At 41.0% G+C, this 22371-nt stretch overlaps 1 protein-coding gene across 1 annotated transcript in view; it reads right to left on the bottom strand.

The window, feature by feature from the left end:
- The window catches only part of LOC117946950 (eukaryotic translation initiation factor 3 subunit H), a 62706-nt gene that overhangs the window by 450 nt on the left and 39885 nt on the right, over positions 1–22371 (bottom strand). The window contains exons 4-7 of the mRNA XM_034875470.1: positions 18886–18985; positions 15213–15362; positions 6657–6777; positions 310–442 (exon numbers count right to left, since the gene is read on the bottom strand). Of these exons, the coding sequence (XP_034731361.1) occupies positions 310–442; positions 6657–6777; positions 15213–15362; positions 18886–18985 (504 nt within the window). The remainder of the gene's footprint in view (positions 1–309; positions 443–6656; positions 6778–15212; positions 15363–18885; positions 18986–22371) is intronic.

Raw genomic sequence — 22371 nt, 5'->3', positions numbered from 1 at the left:
GCGGCACAGCAAAACATCAAATTAGTGGGGAACAGAGTAAACTGAAGGATCAGAATGTTTTCAGAAGGCGGGGGAGAGCTGAACAGCGTGAAACAGCAGAGAAAGGGGCGGTGGAGATGGAGATGGAGTCATTTAACTTTAAATTAATGTAATTTCAAGATAATGGCGGAGATAATTACAAAACAGAACCTGAGCTCCTGTAAGGGGAGCAGAGGCGGCTGATGGAGTTTAGAGAGAGGGGGGTCTCTGAGATGAAGAGTGCTGCCTGTGTGCGTGTGTGTTTGTTTGTGAGAGTGTGTGAGCGCGTACCTGCAATTAGCAATGTGTCCATGCGTGGTGGAGGCTGGGGGGGCTTGAACATTTTGCTGATGTCCTCCTCAGGCAGCGGGGGTTCCCCTCTGCTCTGTCGCTGGGCGTTCTCCTGCGTCCGCCTCTGGAGGTACTGGAGGGAGGGAAACGGAGAGAAGGACGGGTGGCATTAGAGACGATAACAAAACAGCATTGAGAGCGAGGTGTGTGGAAAGGGAATAGATGGTTACAGGGAAAATGGACTAAAAAAGGAAAAGGGGGAAAGCAAGAGAAGACAGGATGACGTGAGGAGAAGAGAAATGGTGAAACAATGACATCGGGAAGGTGAAGAGTGGGAGGAAAAAGGTATGAAGTAAGAAGAACCCAAAGAAGATAAATATAGTGAGAGAGATGTAAAGAGCACAAAGAGGCAGGGGATTGTAAGAAGGAAATAAAGAAGAGGAAGAAGAAGGCAATGGAAAAAAACAGTAACAGGAAGGAGGTGAGCTGAACAGAAGGATGGCGATGAAAGAAGAGATAGAGGAGATAGACGGAGAGAGAAGAGTTGTCAGGGTTGACAGGGAAGGCATGGAGTGATTTGTGGAGGGCTGACAGTCGGTAAATCAGCGAGGAGCCGGGTCTCTGGAGATCCTAAAAGCCTTGTTAATTTGGAAAAATGAAGGAGCGACTGACACAGACCGGTGGAAGGGGAGTCGGGGGCAGACAAGGGGGAGAAACGGCGTGGGAGCCACTTGAGAGCTATTATCCACACACCCCACCACGCACCTGTGCGGGTGATCGAAGCCGACAGACACTGCTAAGATAAACAATAAATAAAAGATCTAACCATTTGTTCAATGAATCGTTACTCCTCCAGTGTATTTTTTGTGTGCCTGCCAATGCGTCACAGCATGACTGTGCATAATCAAAATGCTAATTCATGCAAATTTTTAGAAACAAGCAAACAAAAGCAGTTTTGCACTTCCACCTTCCATATATAAAACATAGACATGCAATGTCTAAAAAGTAAAGTCAAAAGTAAAAAAAACTAAATTTATTCTATCTAAATTAAGTGCAAATACACAACAGCCTCCTTCAAGTCAGCATTCAGAAGAGGCACCTTTCGAGGCATATTTCTTTACTAACTGCTCAGGCTCTGTCAAGCTGCATGGGGACTGGGAGGGAACGGCAACCTTTAAGTCGGATCGAGGTCCGGACTCCTGTAGCTTTGGCTTTACGTCTTGGTGGGGAAAAGAATCCCTTCGCACGTCACAGTTCTTTTACTAACTGCAGCAGGATTTCTCTGTATTTATTTTACCCTTTACTTTCACAAGCCTTCCCGGGGCTTCAGCTGAGAAGCATCCCTATGAAGCATTACGCTATGAAAATGTAACCTCTCGGTTATAGTGACCCAAATGATCATGGTTTTCAGTATTTTTGCAGTATTTTTTAAAGTGTGTTCAATATGTTCAAAAAGCACTGTTGGTCGAAACAAGCTGAAATAGTCTAAAAGTGTAACAGGGTTTATAATATTACAAAAATATAGGCAATAAGCTTTTTAAAACTATTGCAAACTGGCTGATGAAACACTGGGCCGCTGTAGGGTGTCAGGTAAGAATTGGAACCAGAGGTGTCTGACTTTGAGATCAGGAAGATTTATTTACTCCAACTCCAACATGAATTTAACTATGAAGTTGTATTTGACGTTACATGTGAAGTTGGAAGTGGTTCTGAAATATGAGCAAATAATAATGCATGTTGCTAGTAAAAAACCTGAATATCCACACGAGGCTGCATAAGTAATACTAAACAAACTGCCTATCTATCAGCTATGTAATAAGAAACACAGCAACAGCCATATTATTACGGCAATAGATAATATCTCTCTCTAAATAAATGTCATGTCGTAACACGGGCTAAACTTCCACATCGCAGCAGAACACTTATTAAAGATAACGAGGCAGTTAAAGCCATGACAGTTTAGCAAGCTACAGAATAGTTTAAACTTATGTTCTGGGCTAACCCACGGATGGATTAAGAGAACTACCCACATCACTTCAACAAAGGAAAAAAAAAAGATAAAGGAAAAAAAGTCTGCTGCTACATTCTGTCCCCTTCTCATGTCTGAGAGCACTGCGGCTGCGCGGAAACTTCAGAGGACTCGAATGAAGCTGGGAAGGCGTAAACACAGAGGTTCCACACCGTGGAAAAGCCACGCGACAAGGATATTTTATGGGGTCATTGTTACGTCAACATTTCTACCGTGGTTTACCGGTAATCGTTAATCCCTAGTCCCCACAGCATGCTGCTGGAAACACCATGATTCATACTGGGGATGGCGTGTTTGGCTGTAGTATGATGGGTGGTATCTGGACTAGAGGACCACTGGGTTTTAAAGAATTTAGACCAAAGCCAGAGTTGGACATGGTCCAAATTGTACTCAAACTAACCGAGTCCTGTAGTGTCTCATTTAAAGCCATGAGTCTCGGGTCTGTGTCAATGTGTCTGATACTCAAGAGGGTCTGAATGTCTCAGAGCTTACTCAGTATCAGCTCTGATCACGCGGTACATTATAATTACCACGGAAATAAATTGCTATTATTCTAGTTAATGACCAATACTTGTTTAATTTGATTCACAGCTATTAAATTCATGATTTACTGTAAGAATGATTTTCTGTCCATCAACTGGAACTCATTGTATGGTTGCTCTTTTCGAACAAAACTGCCAGCTAATTAATGGTGCATCACGTCGCTGATGGTGTTGGTGTCCCTTCTCCATTAGGGTCTGTTTGGGTTGACCGATCTGGTCTAATGATCCACGGATCCTGTTTGGATCAGGTCTCTCTTTGGTTCAGGTAGCTTTTCCACAGGTGCACATGGACTCAGACCACTGAACCTTCAGAAGCTTTTAAAAACAACAATTAAAGCTTGAATTGATGCCATTTTTGTTGTTATAGACTTCATTTAGCACCTACTACAACTAAATTCACTCTTAGCCATGACTTGGCCTGCCTTTCATGTGTTAATCTTTTTGTTTATACAATAAATTAGTTATATGGCTCAGAAATAATGACTTGGAAAATATTGCTGAATCATCCAATGGAGGCCGAAGGATATCATTAACTATGAATCATGATTCCTCGGTTCATAAGATTACCAACAATGCCCCATTTCTAGTCTTCTGCAAAGTGCCTGCTTCTATCGATGGGTAAAATGAAAATGAATAAATTCGAGGGAGTGAGTCATACATATCCCGGTACAAAGACTAACTTGGCCACGGATTGTTCCTGGGAACTTCACCAACTATTTACTACATTTAAAGAGGTATAAATGAAAAATGTAGCCCTCTGTGCTCTGCGCCTTTTAGTCTTTGCTTTTTTTATGATTAATAAAGTTCCATTTGTCTGGGAAGCAGCAGGGTCAATTGCACAAGATTACATGGAGCAAGTACTGCAGGTGTCCGAAAGATATAATAGAGGCTCACTTTCTTTGCCCCTGTGTGTGCTGTTTGTTGATTGTAGAGAATCATGTGAAACATGAAAAAGTAGACACCATTAAAAGGGGTTTTCTGTGATATTGTGTATGTCATGAGCGTGTGTGTGTGAAGGGAAGTGCTTGCGGGCTGTGATGATGAGAAGCTCGGTAAGGGAGAAGGATGATTGATCATAATGGCCCGAGTGCGGACGATTGGCCCAGGGTGTGCGTGTACCCAGGTGTGTGTGTTTTCCGTGGCCGAGGTAGTAAATGCCTTGTGTGCATGCGGCGGGCTACCGGTGGTCACAGATTCATGTATGTAGCAAGTCTGCGTAACATGGGTGAACTCAACTGGGGCTTTATTTGCTGTCAACATAGACGATGAGTCAGCCCGGCTCAACATTACCACTTAGAGCAGAATAATAATGACAGAATGCAGGTCTAAGTTTGTAGGCACACACTTGGCGCACATTACTGTGAAACAATGTTCCTCTGTGCTTCCATTTTCTGGAGTAATGTACAGTATGTGTGTGACCCTTTGTGTTTGCATTTGTTGCCAAGTGTTTCTGATGCATCTGGCTGAGGTTGTACTTGCAGCTGGTATGCGGCTGACTTCATCTGCGTGTGCGTACGTTTTGTTCTGGTCTTTTTAGTGCTTCTGGCTGGGGTTTCTTCTTGTAGGTGGTGTGTGACTGTGTGTGTGTTCTACAAAGTGCTACTACTGCTGTTTTTAAAAGTTGAATGTGATGTGTCTCACTGGTACAGAAAAAACAGAAACAGAGGTCTTACTCATTAAAATAAAATAAAAAGCTCAGAGTCCTGATGTTTTCTTTCTTTTCTTTTTCTGTTAAAAATATGTTTAGTTTATGAAAGAAAGAGAAATGTATATCTGTAATATATGTATTGACGACCAGAACCCCAATAAAAAGAAAAAAAGGCTCAGGTTATTAATACTAGCTCTGAGTCCACATGTTTCAGTTCTCCCTGGAAGATTTTTGATGAGCATGCACATTATTAATCAGTATTTCTTTTCTTTTCAGTATTTTATTTTTATTGGACAGCTGAAGACATGAAAGGGGAGAGAGAGGGGGAAGGACATGCAGCAAAGGGCCGCAGGTCGTAGCTGAACCCGCGGCCGCTGCATCGTGGAGCACACATCCACATATGGGCCCGCGCTCCACCAGGTGAGCTACCCAGGCACCCATTATTATCAGTATTTAATCTTCTGAACATACTCTTCTTCACATACGGATAAAAACATGACAGAAATGCCCAATTCATTGAGGAAGATGAAGCACGTGAGAATTGAAGCGATGCTGATCTTCAGTGGGCGCATGTCAGCAGCTGCAGCGAGGTGAGGGATGAACTCTATGACATGTACTTGTTGGTTCGGATTAGTCAAGCTTATCTCATTAGTGGCTGCTCACAACAGAAAGACCTTCTAAAGCTGTGTCTTTGCTACAAGCTACTGGTACTGACGTCGGTGGTGACTTGCTTATTGCCCATTCCTTTAAGATAATGCAGTTTCTATAGTTAAGCAAAGAAGCCATCCTGTGGCCTGCTTGTTTTTTTGATGGTATAATAATTTATAAGGTAACGGTTATATAGGTAAAGTAATACGTCTTTTCTTTGCCCCTGCCCTTCACAGCTCATGTTTGCCTCAATTGCTATGTAAACGGTAGAAATACAATATACAAAGTATTGAGACCCGCATCTGAAAAACTGAACCCTATATCAGTACCCATTTGAATGAAAATATTTTAGACCCTGCACACTTTGGGTCCAATGTTCAAATCACGATTATAATGATTGTCAAATACTTACAAAATAAGAGAAAGTTTTTGTTTTTTTATCTGCTGAACTTGTTCCTTAAAGAGACAAAGCCCATTTCTGTCGTTGGCTAATGCTTTACACACACACAGACTAGGACGGTGATCCGCTTATTGTCATTATGAACGGGATCTGATGTTGCAGCCCAGAGATTTAAGTGGTCTGCGCCCAAACAGGGGAAAGTTGAGAAAAACTTAACTCATTTTCATAAGCCTCTTTCACGGCAGACATGTTGACATGCCATAGTAGGAAAAGCACAGGTGAATTCAAAAACATTAATAATGGCTGCATTCCAATTAGGAGAGGCCCTGGTACTGTGCATGTTCACTCACTGAAATAGCTTACTGGGACACTTTGTTAAATCGTTCAATTTCAGCTGTGCTTTTCCTACTATGACAAGTCAAAATATCTGCTGTGAAAAAGGTCCAGGTCCGCAGAAACGGAGGCACAGGCTTGTTTACTACTCTGCTTCACTAGTCTCACAATGCCCTGACAGACCTATCTCCAAAGAGCTGCAGTGTGTTCTGGCTACAGCCGCATCTATTCTGGGATAGAGGGAAAAAAGCTCGGGCTTGTTTGTATTTCTTTAAAACCAGTCACAACCATCCTGGGCGGTGCTAAGCCCTGATAGCGGAGTTAGTGAGCCGGATGTCAGGCTTTATCCCAGCAGTGTACATCTGTTGAGCCAGACTGCTCCACTACTGGGTTGAGCCTGACGTACTATATTTCTGTGTGTGTTAGTGTGTGTGATTGTGTGTGAGTGTGTGTGTGTGTTTGTGTTACCAGGTGCTTGGCTGCTGTGATTGTAGCTACAATTGGTTGTGTCCATGGCTGAGAGAAATATACCTGATGTTTTCCTGTTGAGTTTGGGGCTGCACGTGCATCTGTGTGTGTGTGAATGCGAGTGTGAAGGCCTGTGTGTGTGTGTGTCTCTTTGCCTTACTTGCATGCTGGTAAGCTGATGTTTCAGTTGCTGCTTACTCATTGTGTCTGTAGGTGGTGTGCGCACTTCAGCTTATGAAAGCTTGTGTGTGTGTGTGTGTGTTTTTTTTTTAGAGTTACCTGGTGCTTCTGCTGCTGTTGCTTGCTCAGGTTGCGGCTGTAGGTGTTATACTTGACAATGTCTTGCGACATGTCATCCACCCTGTCCATCAGAAGCTGAAGGCTCTTCTCCAAATGGTTGCTGGAAGAAAAATGTCAGCATATCATTCAAACTGTTTTTGTGCTGCCATCCAAACCTGTGAGCAACAGTGACGTACAGTCGTTTATTCACCCCTAAGCCTAACTTAAAGAGAAACGTTGCCAATTTAAATCCTGCTTAGTGTCAAGGCAATGGGTTTAGACGAACGGAGGTCTGCTGAAATTCAGCAGATGGGACAAAAGACGTCAGAGACGGTAGCTCTGTGCATCAGCGCCACGTCGATTAACCAGGGTCTATTGCAGTTCCATGACAAAAAGAAGAATCACTGGATGGCTAAGGGTATTTTACAATAACATTGAATAAACCACCAGCTTACTGACTGTATTTGAATGAACCATTACATCCTGTTGGGTTTTGTTTCGCCAACAACCCTGAGCACTACAGGGGTCTATGGCGTAGATGCTCTCTGGCTTTGACTCCCGATTGGTGTCCCAGTGGTGTAATCCTTTCCAGTAAAATAACGGTAGGCTAACGTTACCTCCTGCGTAGTGTAATGTTAACTAGCGTCACATGCAGCGATGTTTCGGTTGTCTCTGATGTCCGTTTCAGAACACAAGAGAGCAGCGCAGGCATTTTAGCGGCCCCGAATCAAGTGTTACACAGTTTGACGCATTTTTCCAGTTGTTGGTCTACCAGAAAAGGTAAGCGAGGCTAATGCAACAAACTGACCAACGGCCAACTGACATCACTCGTCTCTGCAAAATGAGAGACGCATAATCCAAAAACACATAATCAACCAGATGATGTCTGCAAGTGGCCTGGCTTGCAATGTAATACAAATCTTTAGCCAGGTGGAAATGCAATGTGTACAGTTTAACCACCTTCAGGTGAAAAACTTTCAGACAAGTTGAAGTGTTCCCCCTCGTTCTTTTATCTCAAGCATGTCTAGAACGAGCTACAAACAACCCAGAAGCGTGAGAGAAAACTTTAAGGGGAACCCATGGACATCCACAGATCCTCCTTCCTTTGACATTAACCACAGGGTTAGGATGGTGGGTTAACCCTAACCCCCAAACAAAGATTAACAGCGGCTAGTGCTAGTCACTATTTGAAGCTTTAAGATGTCCCTTCAGAGACCTGTGGTTGCTACATTCACATTTTTCAACAGTTCATGTCATCCGTTTTGACCTTATCTTTGAGTTCACCTCCTACCAGATTCTGTTGCTTTTATGTATTCTGACAGACATCTGACATGAAAATTCTCTTAGAGGTTTTGAGTACTCAGACCTGAGGACCCTTCCTTTTGTTCCTGTGCTTCTTCTCTCTGCTCCGGTATCACATCCCTCATCTTTTCCCAACACTGCCATGCTGACAACACTAAACAACTCTTCCAGCACTCCACTCCTCTCTCCTCCCATGAGCCCCATTTTTAAACACAATGTCTCACTACTGCCTTAAGTTCAACCTTGACAAGGCTGTAGTGCTCTACTTCAAGTCATCTCCCCCTTGTACGTTCCTCTGTGGAATGATATTGTTTCATTTATGAATGTTTGGGTGCAACAGAATACAGCATATACTGTAGGAAACCAGATTACAAATGTTTATTTAAATAGCAATTGTACCCACAAGGCCTGCCAGCACAGTGTATGTTTTAGCTGTGTGTACACTTGCGCTGATGTAACCGTTTTGTGTGCGTTTCATTGTTTGTGTGAATATGTGAAGGAAAAGTGGAGTGTGTTGGGTTATTTAAGTTGCTTTCCTCTCTGCTGTAAGATTTTCAATTAATTGTATAAATCAATATCCCTCTCTCCTGGCTCAACTTGACAATGTGTTCTCATGTCGTCTTCTTTTGCAAAAAAAAACAAAAAAAAACAAAACAAAAAAACATACCGTTTTCCCACCAAGATTAGCCGGTATGTTTTTTTTCTTCTTTTTTTTTAAACATGGGAAAACCTGCTAAAATAGGGGGGTAGACTCTTTTCCCATTTCCAGTAGATGAGTACAGCTTTGTGATTTTCTCCTGGTGTGGCACGTTCAACGTCATGAATGTGCCAGAAAAAAGGGTAAGTAAGCACTAGAAAGCAGTGAAATGTTACAGTTGTTTCTATATCTGTTACTCATTTAATCTTTTTCAAACTCGGTGCCGACTCATTTGGATCGATGTTTGAGTTCTGCCTGCACGGAGACAGACGGAATTTGGTGCTAAGTTAGCATAGCATTCCGCTGCAATAATTTGTGTTTCACCCCTGCTATTGGAGCTGTAGCCGATAACTACCCGTAACTACCGCAGAGTCATTTGCCCTCGGCATGAATGCCGACTGTTCACTTCCCCACATAAGACAAAAGCCGGGTGTTGGTGGGTTTTTGTCCCATGGGAAAGGGGCTTTAAAAAGAATTACCAATAACCCTGTGTACCACTGACAAACAAGCAATGTAACCAGAATTGAGCAGAACACATTTAACTTGTCTCAATTTGAGCTAATTTCTTGTGTATTTAAAACGTCAGTGTCCTGTTTGAGTGAGGTATAAAGAAACATGTATCGACGAGGTGTAGTGGAACATTTGTATACATAAGAAACCGCAAATGTTAAAGAGCGTCTTTAATATCTCACTTTGCGGCTGAAGGCTTAATCTACAGGGATAACTGAATTTTCCCATGTGTCACGTGACACAATGTGTGCACAAGGGCTTTAGGGTTCCACAATATTAACACGTAAGGTAAACATTTCAACCTTTAGTTCAACAGCTACAAATTTAGTATTCTCTGCCAGATAATTTAACAAGGGAATTTCTAAAAATGTTATAATTCCCAAATGGCAACATTACTGATTACCAATTACAATCTTACATCAAAAGGTACTGTAGTTCCCTTTTAACCATTAGGTACTATAAAAAATGCCTGCAATTAATTACAGTGTACTAAAGCATTGTAATTGTTAGCATTAATGTCAGAAGGTATTAGTGAAATGTATAAAGTATGTAACCAGAGCACACACCAGAACACTCAAGTGTTTCATGCATGTGCCTAAAATTAAGCATGGAAGTATTATTTTCAGAATGTCAGATTGTCTTTCCCATAGTTTGGACTGCTGAGCCATTTCCAGTCCCATCATATTTGCTTATGAGGATTGATGTGTGATCAGTTTGTCAACCCCCCAATGCAGTGTCAGAGCTGTAAACATGAAAACTGGCCCAGGACCAAATCTCCCCACAGCACTTCCCTGCTGAGTCCTTCCGACTGTGTCAAAATTGATTCCCGCTGACGAAAGGCCATTTAAAAGTGTTACATTGAGCAATATGGTGGCTAATTTGTTTGGTGGGCATTTATAATATATGCAGAGGAAAACATTTAGTCAGAGCAGGATCCTTCAAAACATCTGTCATTTATGCAAGTGTCTAATGTTTGAGCGGGACTGAAGTGTGTGGGGGTGTGTGTGTATGTGTTTCAGTGCATTGGACTCAGTTTTATTTCGTTATCAGTTTATATTCAGAAGTTTCTTTACCTGTCCTTGACACATGCTTAGTGACTACGGGTGTCAACTAATACTTTAACTGCTTTCAAATGCATTGACTTTGCTCTGTTCTTTACAGTTGGTTGTATCTAAAAACACTGTAACATTTGTGCAGTAATTACTGTATTACTGTATTTATAAAACCCAGAATATGCATGGAAAACACACTGCTGCTCATAATTGTGCACTCAAACACTCAAATGTGATGTTTCCAGTACAAGCAGTTGAAAAAAATAAAAGAATGCATTCTAACCTACATATCGCCTGGTCATACAGCTCCACAGGGTTGAATTATTCAGACGGGTCAGCAAGCCTTCGCTCAACCCTGAATTTGAAATCTAAGCCTACGAGGGACTTCCTGTCATCAATGATTGCGTTTTAAGGTCAGGTTCAACCGCAACCCAAACAGAGTGCTATACCTGCGCTCCAGCCTACATGCTCATATTCACACAGGACGATAGAGGACGAATTCTAAAACTGTATTAATAGCAGCAATAATGGGCATACATTCAGTAAATTGAAAGTTCAAAGAGGAGTTCTTTAACAAAGCTGCCAAGGAGGTGACTTCCATTCTTATGAGTGTTTCACTCTGATGGAGCCTTTTAAACTGATTGACTGGGGCACAATAAAGATCTTTAGCCTGCCTCAGTAGCAGAATAATAGGTTTAGAAAAGGACATGAAATAGCCTTAATTAAACAGTTTCCCGACATAAGTTTACATGTATGCATAATAAATATTTTTCCAACCGACTTATGGGTTTGACACATAATCCTGACTAAATACCTGATTCATTTTGTGTTTAAATTCCCATATCCTCCCTCCTAGCCCATTCTCACTATTTAAGCCCAAAAAAGAGACATATTGATTGAAGTTTGTCTGTCAAGGATCATTTTCCCACAGCGTATTTCCGTCACAGCAACATGTCTATCAGCACCTCCTTTGTGGTCTGTTTCCAGCTTTGCCTCTTTACCTTCCTTGCTTGCCCCAGTCTTCTTATAACTGCATCTCTAAGCGTTACAGTTCTTGTGTTTTTTTTCCCCTGCACTTTATACCAATTCCCTTATTGAATACATACCATGGGTAGTCCCGGTAGAGCAGAAAGCTTTATTTACGTATCCTTCTATTGTCCAACATTTCTATGCACAAGGCCAATTACACAAAGCAGACAGGAAGTAATGGACTAACGAGTTGCTCATTCACAAGGAACAAAAAAGTAAATATGGGATTCAGGGATGGTTTGTAATGAACAACGTCAACCGCTACACAGGGGCAAATCTTAAATGGGTGAAGACCATGAAAGATAGCCCACATGCGTTCAGCTTTGTGGCCTGACATGAATATAGGCTGCTTTGTAACTTTGCAAAAAAATATTAAGGCATTTCAAAGCTGTGTGGTGGAAAATGGCTACATAAATGAAATTACATTCATGCAATCCATCACCACGATCAACATCATCATCTGTGGTAAGAACAACCCCGTTTGCTGGAGTGAAACTGCATTCACTCAGCCTGAGAAGTAGATGACATTGACAAATGGGGCTGCAGATTGGAAAATGAGACAAAAGGAAAAACATTAAATAAAACCCATTATCGTGGTCTTTTTTGAAGGGGAGGAAATGAGGAGAAAAGGGCGGGGCTGTCAGTTGAAGTAGAGAGACGGACGCTACAATCCAATACAAGGAAAGAGCTGCGTAGCAATCTGACAACTTCGGAAACAATTTCATCTTGCCAGACATCCCATGGGCAGTCATGCCGGGAAACCCACGAGCAGGACCAGGCCGCTTTTGCCCCATTTCTGATCATATTGAAAGCTATGATTCAAATTCTGAATAGTCATTTGGAAAATGGAAAAATATGCAAGAAAGAAAGTTATTGCCCATTAGTGTATATTTACAATTTATAACAAATGTGTGTTGGTGCCACATTTAGTTGGCCAGGCACATGCATCTACAGAGCTCTGTACAAAGAAGTGTTCATTTAATCCATGATTTACTTGCAATACAGGACACAGATGAGAAGAATCAAAACAACTCCTGATGCAATGCACTGCAGTGTACAAGTTGCTTGTTTTTTTGTGTGTTTTTTTTAGAGTGTTTCGCTAATTTCTCACACCTGCCGCTGGGAAGCTTCACAGCTGTTGCTCCAATTGCAGCAGTTTATCTCCATAAATGATTGCTGATAAATTCTCATGAGACTGATGCTGAGAGCCTCTGAGATATAAATGTGAGACTGCAAGAGCCAGGCTGGTGGGGTGATATTTGTTCATATTGTGCTCATTAGTGATGGAAGACAAAGTTTGATGACAGATCCTGTATTTGGAGACATTTCTGAATAAATGACATTTAGATATGGCATTTACTGTACCTAGTCTTGGATTAGATATCCCAATCAAACATCCGGTACATACCCAAGGGTACGCCAATAAGTTCCTGAAACATGATAATTGGTCAAGCATGTCTAAAAACCAGATTATGTATGTGTGCTGTTATTTCATTGTGGGTTACAGATTTGATCCAAACAACAAAAACTTGTTGGGGTTCGTTTCCTAGCCCTTAAGATGCACAATAAAAAAAATTCAAAGTAAAACTGTTTCATGAGTGGCAAGTTACACATTTTGAGATGCCCTGATGTTGTATCCCTCAGCCATCTGGCACTGCAGTCCAAGTAGGTTAAACATTTTTTAAAGGATTAGGATGCAGTTATCTTTAATCTTTTTATTATGATCAACAAGCAAAACGAGAAAATAATGTATTTAACAAGTATTATAAGTGAAACCAGTGCCTCAAGTAGCTTATTCTTGTGTGCCATTGACGTCCATTATTCTCTAAAAACTATTAAACCCACACAAAAGAGCCATAGTGTTGCAGTGGGTGACATATTCCTTTATTACAGCAAACGCGGCCAGTGTAGCTCGTTATTCCACCAAATCTGACCCTATCTTCATTAGTGCTGTCAGACGCATATTCACCGTTGTGAAAATGATCCAAATATGACCCACACATTGTACATTATGTACATTTTTAACGATAATTTCCACGGCTAATGACAAATGGTGAAGCAAAGTACCAAAGCAGGGTGAACACAGTCAGTGTCTGTGGGCATTTGACTTCCAATGATAAAAATGTAGCTGACGTTATCTATGTCTATGGTGTTGCGTTTATTGTAATTAAGGAATATGTCACCCATGGGGGGGTGGAGTTGAACCTTTCGGCCGCTGCGTCGAGGAGAAAACCACAACATACGTGCGCCCGCTCCACCACCTGAGCCAGCCCAGATAGCTCAGTTTTGTAAGATAATGGAACAGACGTGAGCTTTGGCTACACAAACTATTTCTATTTATTAAGATGAATTCATTCATAATTCATTCTGATAACAAAAAGATAAACATAGCAACAAGCGGCGATTCGCAGGTTCAAACCTTTTTTCTCTATTGTGACTTCAGAGTAATTTTACACGTGGTCAACGTCGTTATAAAACATATCCTGCAAGCTTTGTAACGATTGGACAAACAGTGCACTTTGTTTAAAATGCCTACAACTGATGTGTCAAAAACATTTAATTTCAATTAAGTGTGATCACGGCAATTTGAGAAAAGCACATGACCAACACAAACACAATTGCTAATACAGCCGCGAGCTAAGATTCCAAGCTCAAACTTTGATTTGCGTCATTCCACGTCCAGTTATTGTGGATTTAAAGCGTCAACTTGAATGAGACTTGCAGAGTGTCTTTGAGGTCATTATGCAGACATTTTCTGGTGTGAGAAATTTCAAGTCAATCTGACTTACGGTGTGGGGGGTGTGGCCTTTCAAAGTTTGAATTTTAAAGCCTTAATAGCAGCGCCACCATGTGACCGATTGGGTTCATATTTCTTAAGAAGCACATGCACACCATCTCCAGTTATTCCCTCAAGTTTCATGTTTCTAGCTCATTCCAGCTCCCAGGAATTTGAGCCAGCGAGGCAGACAACAAATAACAAGTAAAACAGAAAACATAGAAGAGTTCTACCGCTTCACGGTTTGAACCCTAAAATTCAAAACTAGCCGTGCTACAAACTGCGTGAAAACAGCACAAAAACCATGTATGGTAGATAAACATAAGCCAAAAGACATTCAAAGACCTACTATTGTTTCCACCTATCTGGTACACTTTAGAACAGTGCAGAAGACACAGATTAATGCCCAGGAGTTCCCTAATGTCAAATCAATTTTAATTTAGAAGTAGCTTTAACTCATGTCTGTGAAAGCACCCTGCAGGTTTACAGAGAAAACATGACATGGTTTTAAAGCCTGTAATAGATGCTTTTAGGAAGACATTCTTCTTCTATAGATATGTGTGCACATTACTATGGTAAACATGTGCAAATGAATCAATTTAAAGTGACACTTTGCTTCATCTGGGATAGCTAGGTGTGATGCTTTTCCCATCTCTTGGACTTGATTGTGGAGTGATTTGGTACAGGGTGATAAGACACACTTGCGTCTGTTGATGAACACTATTATGGCAGAATTTCTTTTTCCAATGTTAGATCTCGCTCATGTGTTTACAAAACAACATGATACAGGCAGTGACATAAAATTAGACAATGCTTTAATGTGATCATACGGAGCGTTGAAACTTTAAAATAAAGAGATTGAGTCAAATAATTTGGTAATAAATCCCTCATGAGTATATATTGCAGTTAAATGTGTAAGATCAACTACATCTCCCTACAATGTCAGTTTTAGATTAGAACATTTATAGCAAGCATCAAGGTTGTGCTATTTTATGAATGACAGATTTTGCCCTAACAACGCCGTACAAGACCATGCAGAAACATCTTGTAAATGTTGCTCCTGAGAAAAAGTTGTTGGAAATAGCCGATCCTGATAGCGTATGTGCCTGCATTCACTCTTAAGGTTTTTACGACCAAGAAGTCTGACCTGAGGCCCTCTTGGTAAATGGCTGCATGAGCTCAGGACTGACCTGCTTGAGAGGTTGAGCAGTTCGTGCTTGTCGGCGACGGTGGACTTGTCCTCCAGATCCCACATCAGCACGTTGATGAGGTGGGAGTTTTTGATGATAATAGGCACCTCCTCGAACATATGCTCAAAGCCAATGTTCGCCTTCTTCAAGCTGGAGTGAAGGACGGGACAGGAGACAAAGAAGCAAGAGAACAACGGTTAAGTTACAATTTGTCAGTCCCAAAAAGAGTGTGTCAGTTCTTACATGCAATGCTTTTACCCACTTCAGCCAGACGACAGAGACGACAGCTAACCATAACCCTAACCCGACAAGTCAGGAATGTCAATGATACGCATTCTGCGCAATTAACTAGTCTAAATAAATTAGTACTGAAGTGTATTTCTTTTATAAAGCTTTTGAAAAATATTCTGTTATGGACATTTAACATGCAAACATGTTTAGAGAAAGAGGCAAACTCAATTGGAAACAACCTTTAACAGTGATGAAAAGCAGGGGCATGTCTGTCTGTGGCGTGTAAATATGGAACGCATTACCAGAGGAATTACGGTATCTGGGTACGTGTATATTGCAATGGGAAAATTACATTTAAGCATGATTTCTTTATCCTTCTGTAATATTGTTTATATTATTACATTACTATGCTTTTCAGTTACATGACTCCATTTAATTAACTCCGTGTGTGTCCTCCCTGAAGAATAGATCACAGCTGTTTGAAGGTTGATGACATAAAGTCTGAAAGACACAGTTGTCCAGAGCTATGTTTATCGATAAAGGTGCAGAGTCAGGACACCTATCGGTACGTGACCAAACGCCACCAGGTTGTCTTTGGCAGCTAAGATAAATGACCACTAGAGACTCTGAGGCATGGGGGGACAGATGTAGAAAAGATGGAGAAGTGGCTCCAACTTGTCTGTGTGTTAAGATGAATTGTTTTGCTAAGATTAGGCATGTTTTTCAAACCAGGTCTCCTTTTGCCAGCGAAAGAGAATATAAAACCGTGATGTTTCTGTTTAACTTTGCCAGACACTGCACATCGTTGCTCCTGTAAACGTTGCGTATTTTATTCACCTATACTCTGCAGCGTGTAATCAAACGCACCGTAGACCAACCTTGGCTCACTTGCACAGCTGGCTTTATTTTTGTTTCAACAAAAACCTCATTTCAAAACTTTTCCTCTCCTGCTCTACAGAAAACTTCCATAACAATATGTGCTTTAGTTTTTTTTTTATTGATTTATTTCATCTTTCTTGTCAAGGAATTTCTTTTCTTGGCAATGCGTTTGTTACTTTTGAAAGTGTATGAAGGGGGGCCTTGATATAAGTTGAAGTTTCTGACCCTACCCTTTGGTTACTACCAATAAATTCATTCATTCAAAAAAACAAGTGGTTTTAAAAAGGGCACCCGTTTATGTACAAAAACTACATGCAGGACACAGGACTTAAAACTCATGCAACCAACAGTCAGGTCTTCCCTGATCCATAGCCATTTTAAATATACTTGAAGTGAGCACAGAGTCAATGGTGTTAACAGTTGTTCTACCTGTAGTTCTAATGCAACTATGTTGATTTAACATCTATTTTGTTAAGGGAAGAGCTCTTCTCAGGTCTGCTTTTGACAGAAGAAGAAGGTATTAAATGGGGCATTGTATTGTAACCACTTGGCTTGTACTTCTCAGTAAATTGTACCTCAGCCAAATAAAAGCAAAATGAATAGTAATGTTATGCACGTTATATTTTGATATCTGAAAATTGTGTAATATGATAGGATTTCCATGTTGCACACCCGAACAACGTTAGACTCAGTAGCCTAAATGACTTTTTTATGGGCTCTGCTGATAAGTGTGCAAAGCACTGACCGATTTTTAACCACCACTTCTTCTTCCTCAGGAGCTAAAAGCAGCATCTCTCTCTCTCTCTCTTCTCTGACATGGGCCTGTTAGCACAGAATGGAACTTCAAACTTTGCTTAATGTCTCACATAAATCCAATAGCATTGACTGAGTGCCTTGGTTCAGCCTGTCACTTGTGCACGAGCTACAAACTAATGTCTGCATATGTCTAATGTTGGCTTGTAAGATGCATCTTGCTTGTTATGGGATCAATACGCTCACTGCATTAATCAACCATGTGCACTGTACCAGAAACAGAGATGTTCATTATATGATTGCCAGTGTGATAAATATGGATGTGGAGCCTTATCTGAGCCTGATGAGTTCATTTTGAAAAAAACTTTATTTTCAAGTAGAGCATCACCTCAGGCCAACTTTAAGAGGAGACTGAGGCAGTGGAAGTGGACAAGCCTGCCTAAGGTGAGTGGGGAGATCAAAAATCTGTATTGGTGGTAAGTCTATAAGGAAAATCTATAATGATATAAATACTGTTTGGTATACACATTGGCACAAGTATCTATCTGCAGTGCTCTATATACATTTCCTGAAAATTATGACCTTTTCAAATGCCTGCAAAGCAATATAAAAAAAGGTGTCTATAAGGAAATAGGAGGACCACACATTCTAGGCAGGACAAATTGCTCAACCCTTCCTGACTTTGGTGCACTTAATGCCACGCTCTTTCCAAGTTGGGCCCCGCTGGACAAAGCCAAAGGTTGACTCCACAGGCCGACTAATTTGATGCTTCATATTGTGTGCTGAAGTGGAGGCTATTGACCACTGCCTCCATCGCCCAGCGGACTTAAGGGTGGAGGGGGGACAGTTCAAAGGGATGGGTCTATTCAGCACTCATCTATCGCTGCCTTTCATTTGTTTAAAGGTGTACAATATATGCAAGCTTATGTAACATCAAATACACCAACATAAAAGAAATTGGGGGGGGGGGGGGGGGGGGGGGGGGGGCGCCTTTGAAGTTTTGCATCTTCAGAGAGAAAAAAAACAACATTATTGATATTCAGATTTTTAGTCCATATTGAAAATAATAGGATTGAGACAAGATTGCTATGCGGTGTTACTGTCCTTTCCTGCCCCTCTTTTGCCCTCTCTCAATCATGGGCTTATTGGGAACACTGATAGCTACAGATTGGAGCTGTAATAAATCCTAGGAACTAGTGAAAAGCAGCAGAAATGAGAAGGATCCCAACCACGCCAAACCCACTGGGTCAATAACAAAGTCACTAGCAATGGAGACACACAGGTGGAGACATACAGGGGGAAGAGAAATTAAATGATGCAGTTAAATTGCCCCTTCTCCCCGCAAATACTCTTGCTTTTAATGAATTTAAAAGTGTATATCTGGAGGTTGTGAGAGGGTAGCAATTCGATACCTCTGGGACTTCTTCATAGAGCCGTTTACTTGCATTTGTCAGTGCATGTGTGTCCCTTCATGCATGTTTTATGCATGTGTGGGTTTGTGCACCAGGACTATCCTGAACTATCTGTAAAATGGTTCCCTCATTACACTCATTTTAGCTGCAATTTAAAAGCAATTACGATAAGCCTTGGGGTCAGAAAAAGCATAAACATGGTACATTTGTTTGACGGGCGAGGGCGAACTGATAAATCATCATCATCAGCATCAATCTGCAACTGCGACTAAATGCCTCCCCTGTGGATGTACAAGCCTGCATTTGCATTCATTGAATAAGCAAAAGATTGAAAGGGCACACACTTATCAATTCTGTATTCCTGTAACCAATGGGAGCCCATGCATTGAGTTACTTACGCCTCAGGTGTGAAATCTTTCTCTTTGCAGATCTCCATGAGTTTGGGGGTAAGCCTGTAGGCCTTCAAGGACAGGGAGCCTTGTGCCGTCTTTATAGGATCTAGAATCACAAAGGAGAGTGATGAAAGTGGAAAGAACAAAGTTAAACGCTTCGTTAAATCTTATTCTCTAAATTGTTCAAAACCCAAAACATCCTCATATAGTGATTTAACATAATAAAATAGTGTATATAGAGTACCAGAGCAGACAGGATTCCTGAAGCTAAGATAAGTTATCTTTATCACTATAACTTTCAGTGATATAGTGCACTAAGATTCAACCATGAGCTTAAGATGTTGTTTAACCTGGTGATGGAGACACCCTCTGGAATTATCTTTCCAAAAGAAGAACTAAGCATAACTATATCCGCAAGTGGAATATGGCATGATGTGACAACAGCAATGATAAGATGTGTCTTACATGCAAGGAATACCAGTGTCTGTATTGTGCACTGCCCACAATCATAGATCAAAGTTACAATATTGTCCCAATCCAGAATGTATGTTGTCCTTCCTAAAAATGAAAGCACTGCCAGCAGTTGAGTATTTATTCACCACTAGACACAGGTTTTTTTATTTTTTATTTGTACACATCTCAAAAGTGTCAAATTTCTATTTCCAAACAAAGAAAGAAATCTAACTAATCTGAAAATCACAAGTGTCCTTAAAACAAGTACAAAAAAAATCCTGTTAACAAGGTGCTAGCTGGAATGGAGCAACCATAAAAAACAATCAGGGAAGATGCCGTTTCTCCCCATCAGATCTCTAACTTCATCGATTTTGTCACTGATCTGAAATTCTACTCCATCCATCTTAGAGATATAAAACACTTGTCTGTACGGGCTTACAAATCTGAGCAGTCCGGAGGGGAGCGGAGGAGCTGGTGGTCTGTCCACTGCAAAATGGCATTTGCACAGCAGGCTTTCTAGTATATTAAATCAATTCAACAAACTGAAGAGTCACATTTAAAAAGACAGAAAACTAAATTATCTAGACTGGCTGAGGAATGTCTCAGTCGAATTCTTTTTCACATTCCTGTTCATGCTACTTGCCAGAGAGAGAGAGGGAGGGAGGGAGGGAGAGAGAGAGAGAGAGAGAGAGAGAGAGAGAGAGAGAGAGAGAGAGAGAGAGAGAGAGAGAGAGAGAGAGAGAGAGAGAGAGAGAGAGAGAGAGAGAGAGAGAGAGAGAGAGAGAGAGAGAGAGAGAGAGAGAGAGAGAGAGAAAGAGAGGATATATTGGCTCAGACTGGACAGGCTGACAGCCACCAAACTCCAGTCTACCAGAAATGTTTGAGTGACTTACTTCCTTTCCAAAAGCCAACTGCGACAAGCCATTTGCCTACAGCAGGGCGACTCCCAAACAAGATACTGGCCAATTGCCACTGAGATTGGTTGGTGACATCCACACTTGATTAATAAAATTCTCTCCTATCCATAAAAAGCTTATATATAAATAAATCACATTCCAGCTCCTACGGGCCTCTCAAATTAATGGAAATTTCCGTTTCATAAAAAGGAATGGTTGGCCTCGACCATGACTGCATTTGCACACATTAAACACACACACACACACACACACACACACACCTTTTTGTTGGTCAACATACAGTAAAGTAAGTGGCTATGGAGAACAGGGATGGGCGTTGTATCTGTCGGTCTTTAAGCTGCTGATGCCAAAATAAGCACTCAAACAATAAATGTATACCTTTATGAATAAATGTATGAATAAAAAAGTCCCTGATTTGAGCTCTGAACACGCAAAGAGCTATTAAAGGTTTGCTCTGTGCATGTCCATCTTAACCTCTTCAATGGTTCCCTTCATACAAGAAAACTGTCATCACGGCCAACAGATTTAAGTCACTGCTTCAAAAACGCACTCTTAAGAATTCTAAGCTGTCATTGGACGGAAGCTATTAACTTGCCAGTTGGTAGCCTGATTGATTCATCTATTGGCACAAAATGACCAGTGTGCTAATGACGAAGAGAGAGAAAGAAAAAAATCAATTTTCTTTGCCTTTCTCTTTAAACCAAGAGAACGTCAATTCCTTTGAGGTACTTTGATCCATTAAGCGCTGCATTATTGACTGACATTAACAGGAGCCCTCGTTTATAATGAGAAAGGGCTGACTTACTGTCTGCCTGCCTGAGTGGCCAACTAGCTGGCAAGACTAGATCAGAGGGGTTCATATGTCAGCTGGTTAAAAGGAATCCTTGCCTATCATTATTGTTTACAATCTAAGAACATGACACCCTGGGGGGTATAGTTACCTCTCTACAGTCACCAGCACTGAAACATGACGATCTTTTAAAAAACAATTCTGGTTGCTGCTTTACTCTTGACTTAAGTAAGTAAACACTAAGCTTTTCTGTACTTTACACTTATTTGTCAGCTCATACGCCTTAAAGGAGCTAAACTCTGCTCATTATGAAATTTGTAATATGGGCAGAAATATCTCTCTCTCTCTCTCTATTCAACTTGTAAAAGTCTGTATTGCATGAGTCACATTTCATGTATATATTTTTCATACAATATATTACATATGGTTATGTGGTAATGATCATCTATTTACTGAGGAGTTGAATGCACACGGTTTTATAGTGACAGGTTTAATTTGCTGTCATGTAGGTTTTGAAATTGCTGTCAGTTGAAAGAAAGCTTCCACCATCTGGGATGGCATTCGTAGAGCAGCAATTATGGGCAGCTTTTAAAAGGTCTTTGCTGTGAAGCAGGTGCAGGGCTGGCGCATGATGTCCATGCACGTCATGTTAGTGGTTACCAGCCACCTTGTTACTCCTGACTATTTTCCCCGCTTCTTGCTCGTCGCTGCCTCCTCTGCTGTTCAAGGGGTTTTACCTCCATAAGACCCCCTTTAACCTGCCACTGCTGGTTTACTAGCAGGGCATAAGACCAGGTCTTTGAGGACACGCCCTGCTACCTTGATGTTGAACAGCAGTTGGCATTATACGAAAGAACATCTGCATATTGAAGATCTGGACAAAAAGAAAATATTTATAAAAATATACGACTTCCCAATGTTAGTGCTATTCTTATATACCGCTTGATTAAAAGAGACCAATTGTTTAATTGTGGCTAAAACTAAAATGAATATGAACTATGAACTTGATCCACTCCCTAGTAGAAGTAGTGACAGCCAAACGAAGCTTTGTGAACCATTTTCTTTATTATCTGAACTCATTGGATGGTGCGCTCTGTTCAAAGAAAAAGGTTGAAGGAATGGCAATACACGGTTTTCAACCCTTCGTTGAAGGGAGAGCCCCACCTATGGGCTCAGAAAAAGAGAACATGTTTCCCGGAGCTTCCTTTGGCCATCACTAAGTAGTCGTGCTGTTTTAATGCCTGGGAAGTAAAACTAGATAAAATGATCTGAGCTAGCTTTCGTGATGTAAGAGTGTTTTTTTCCCTTCATTTTGTGTAAATCTTAACGGTG

The sequence above is a fragment of the Etheostoma cragini genome, chromosome 6, assembly GCF_013103735.1.
Source record: "Etheostoma cragini isolate CJK2018 chromosome 6, CSU_Ecrag_1.0, whole genome shotgun sequence".
NCBI classification, from domain to species: domain Eukaryota; kingdom Metazoa; phylum Chordata; class Actinopteri; order Perciformes; family Percidae; genus Etheostoma; species Etheostoma cragini.
This window is presented reverse-complemented; position numbering and strand designations above follow the sequence as displayed.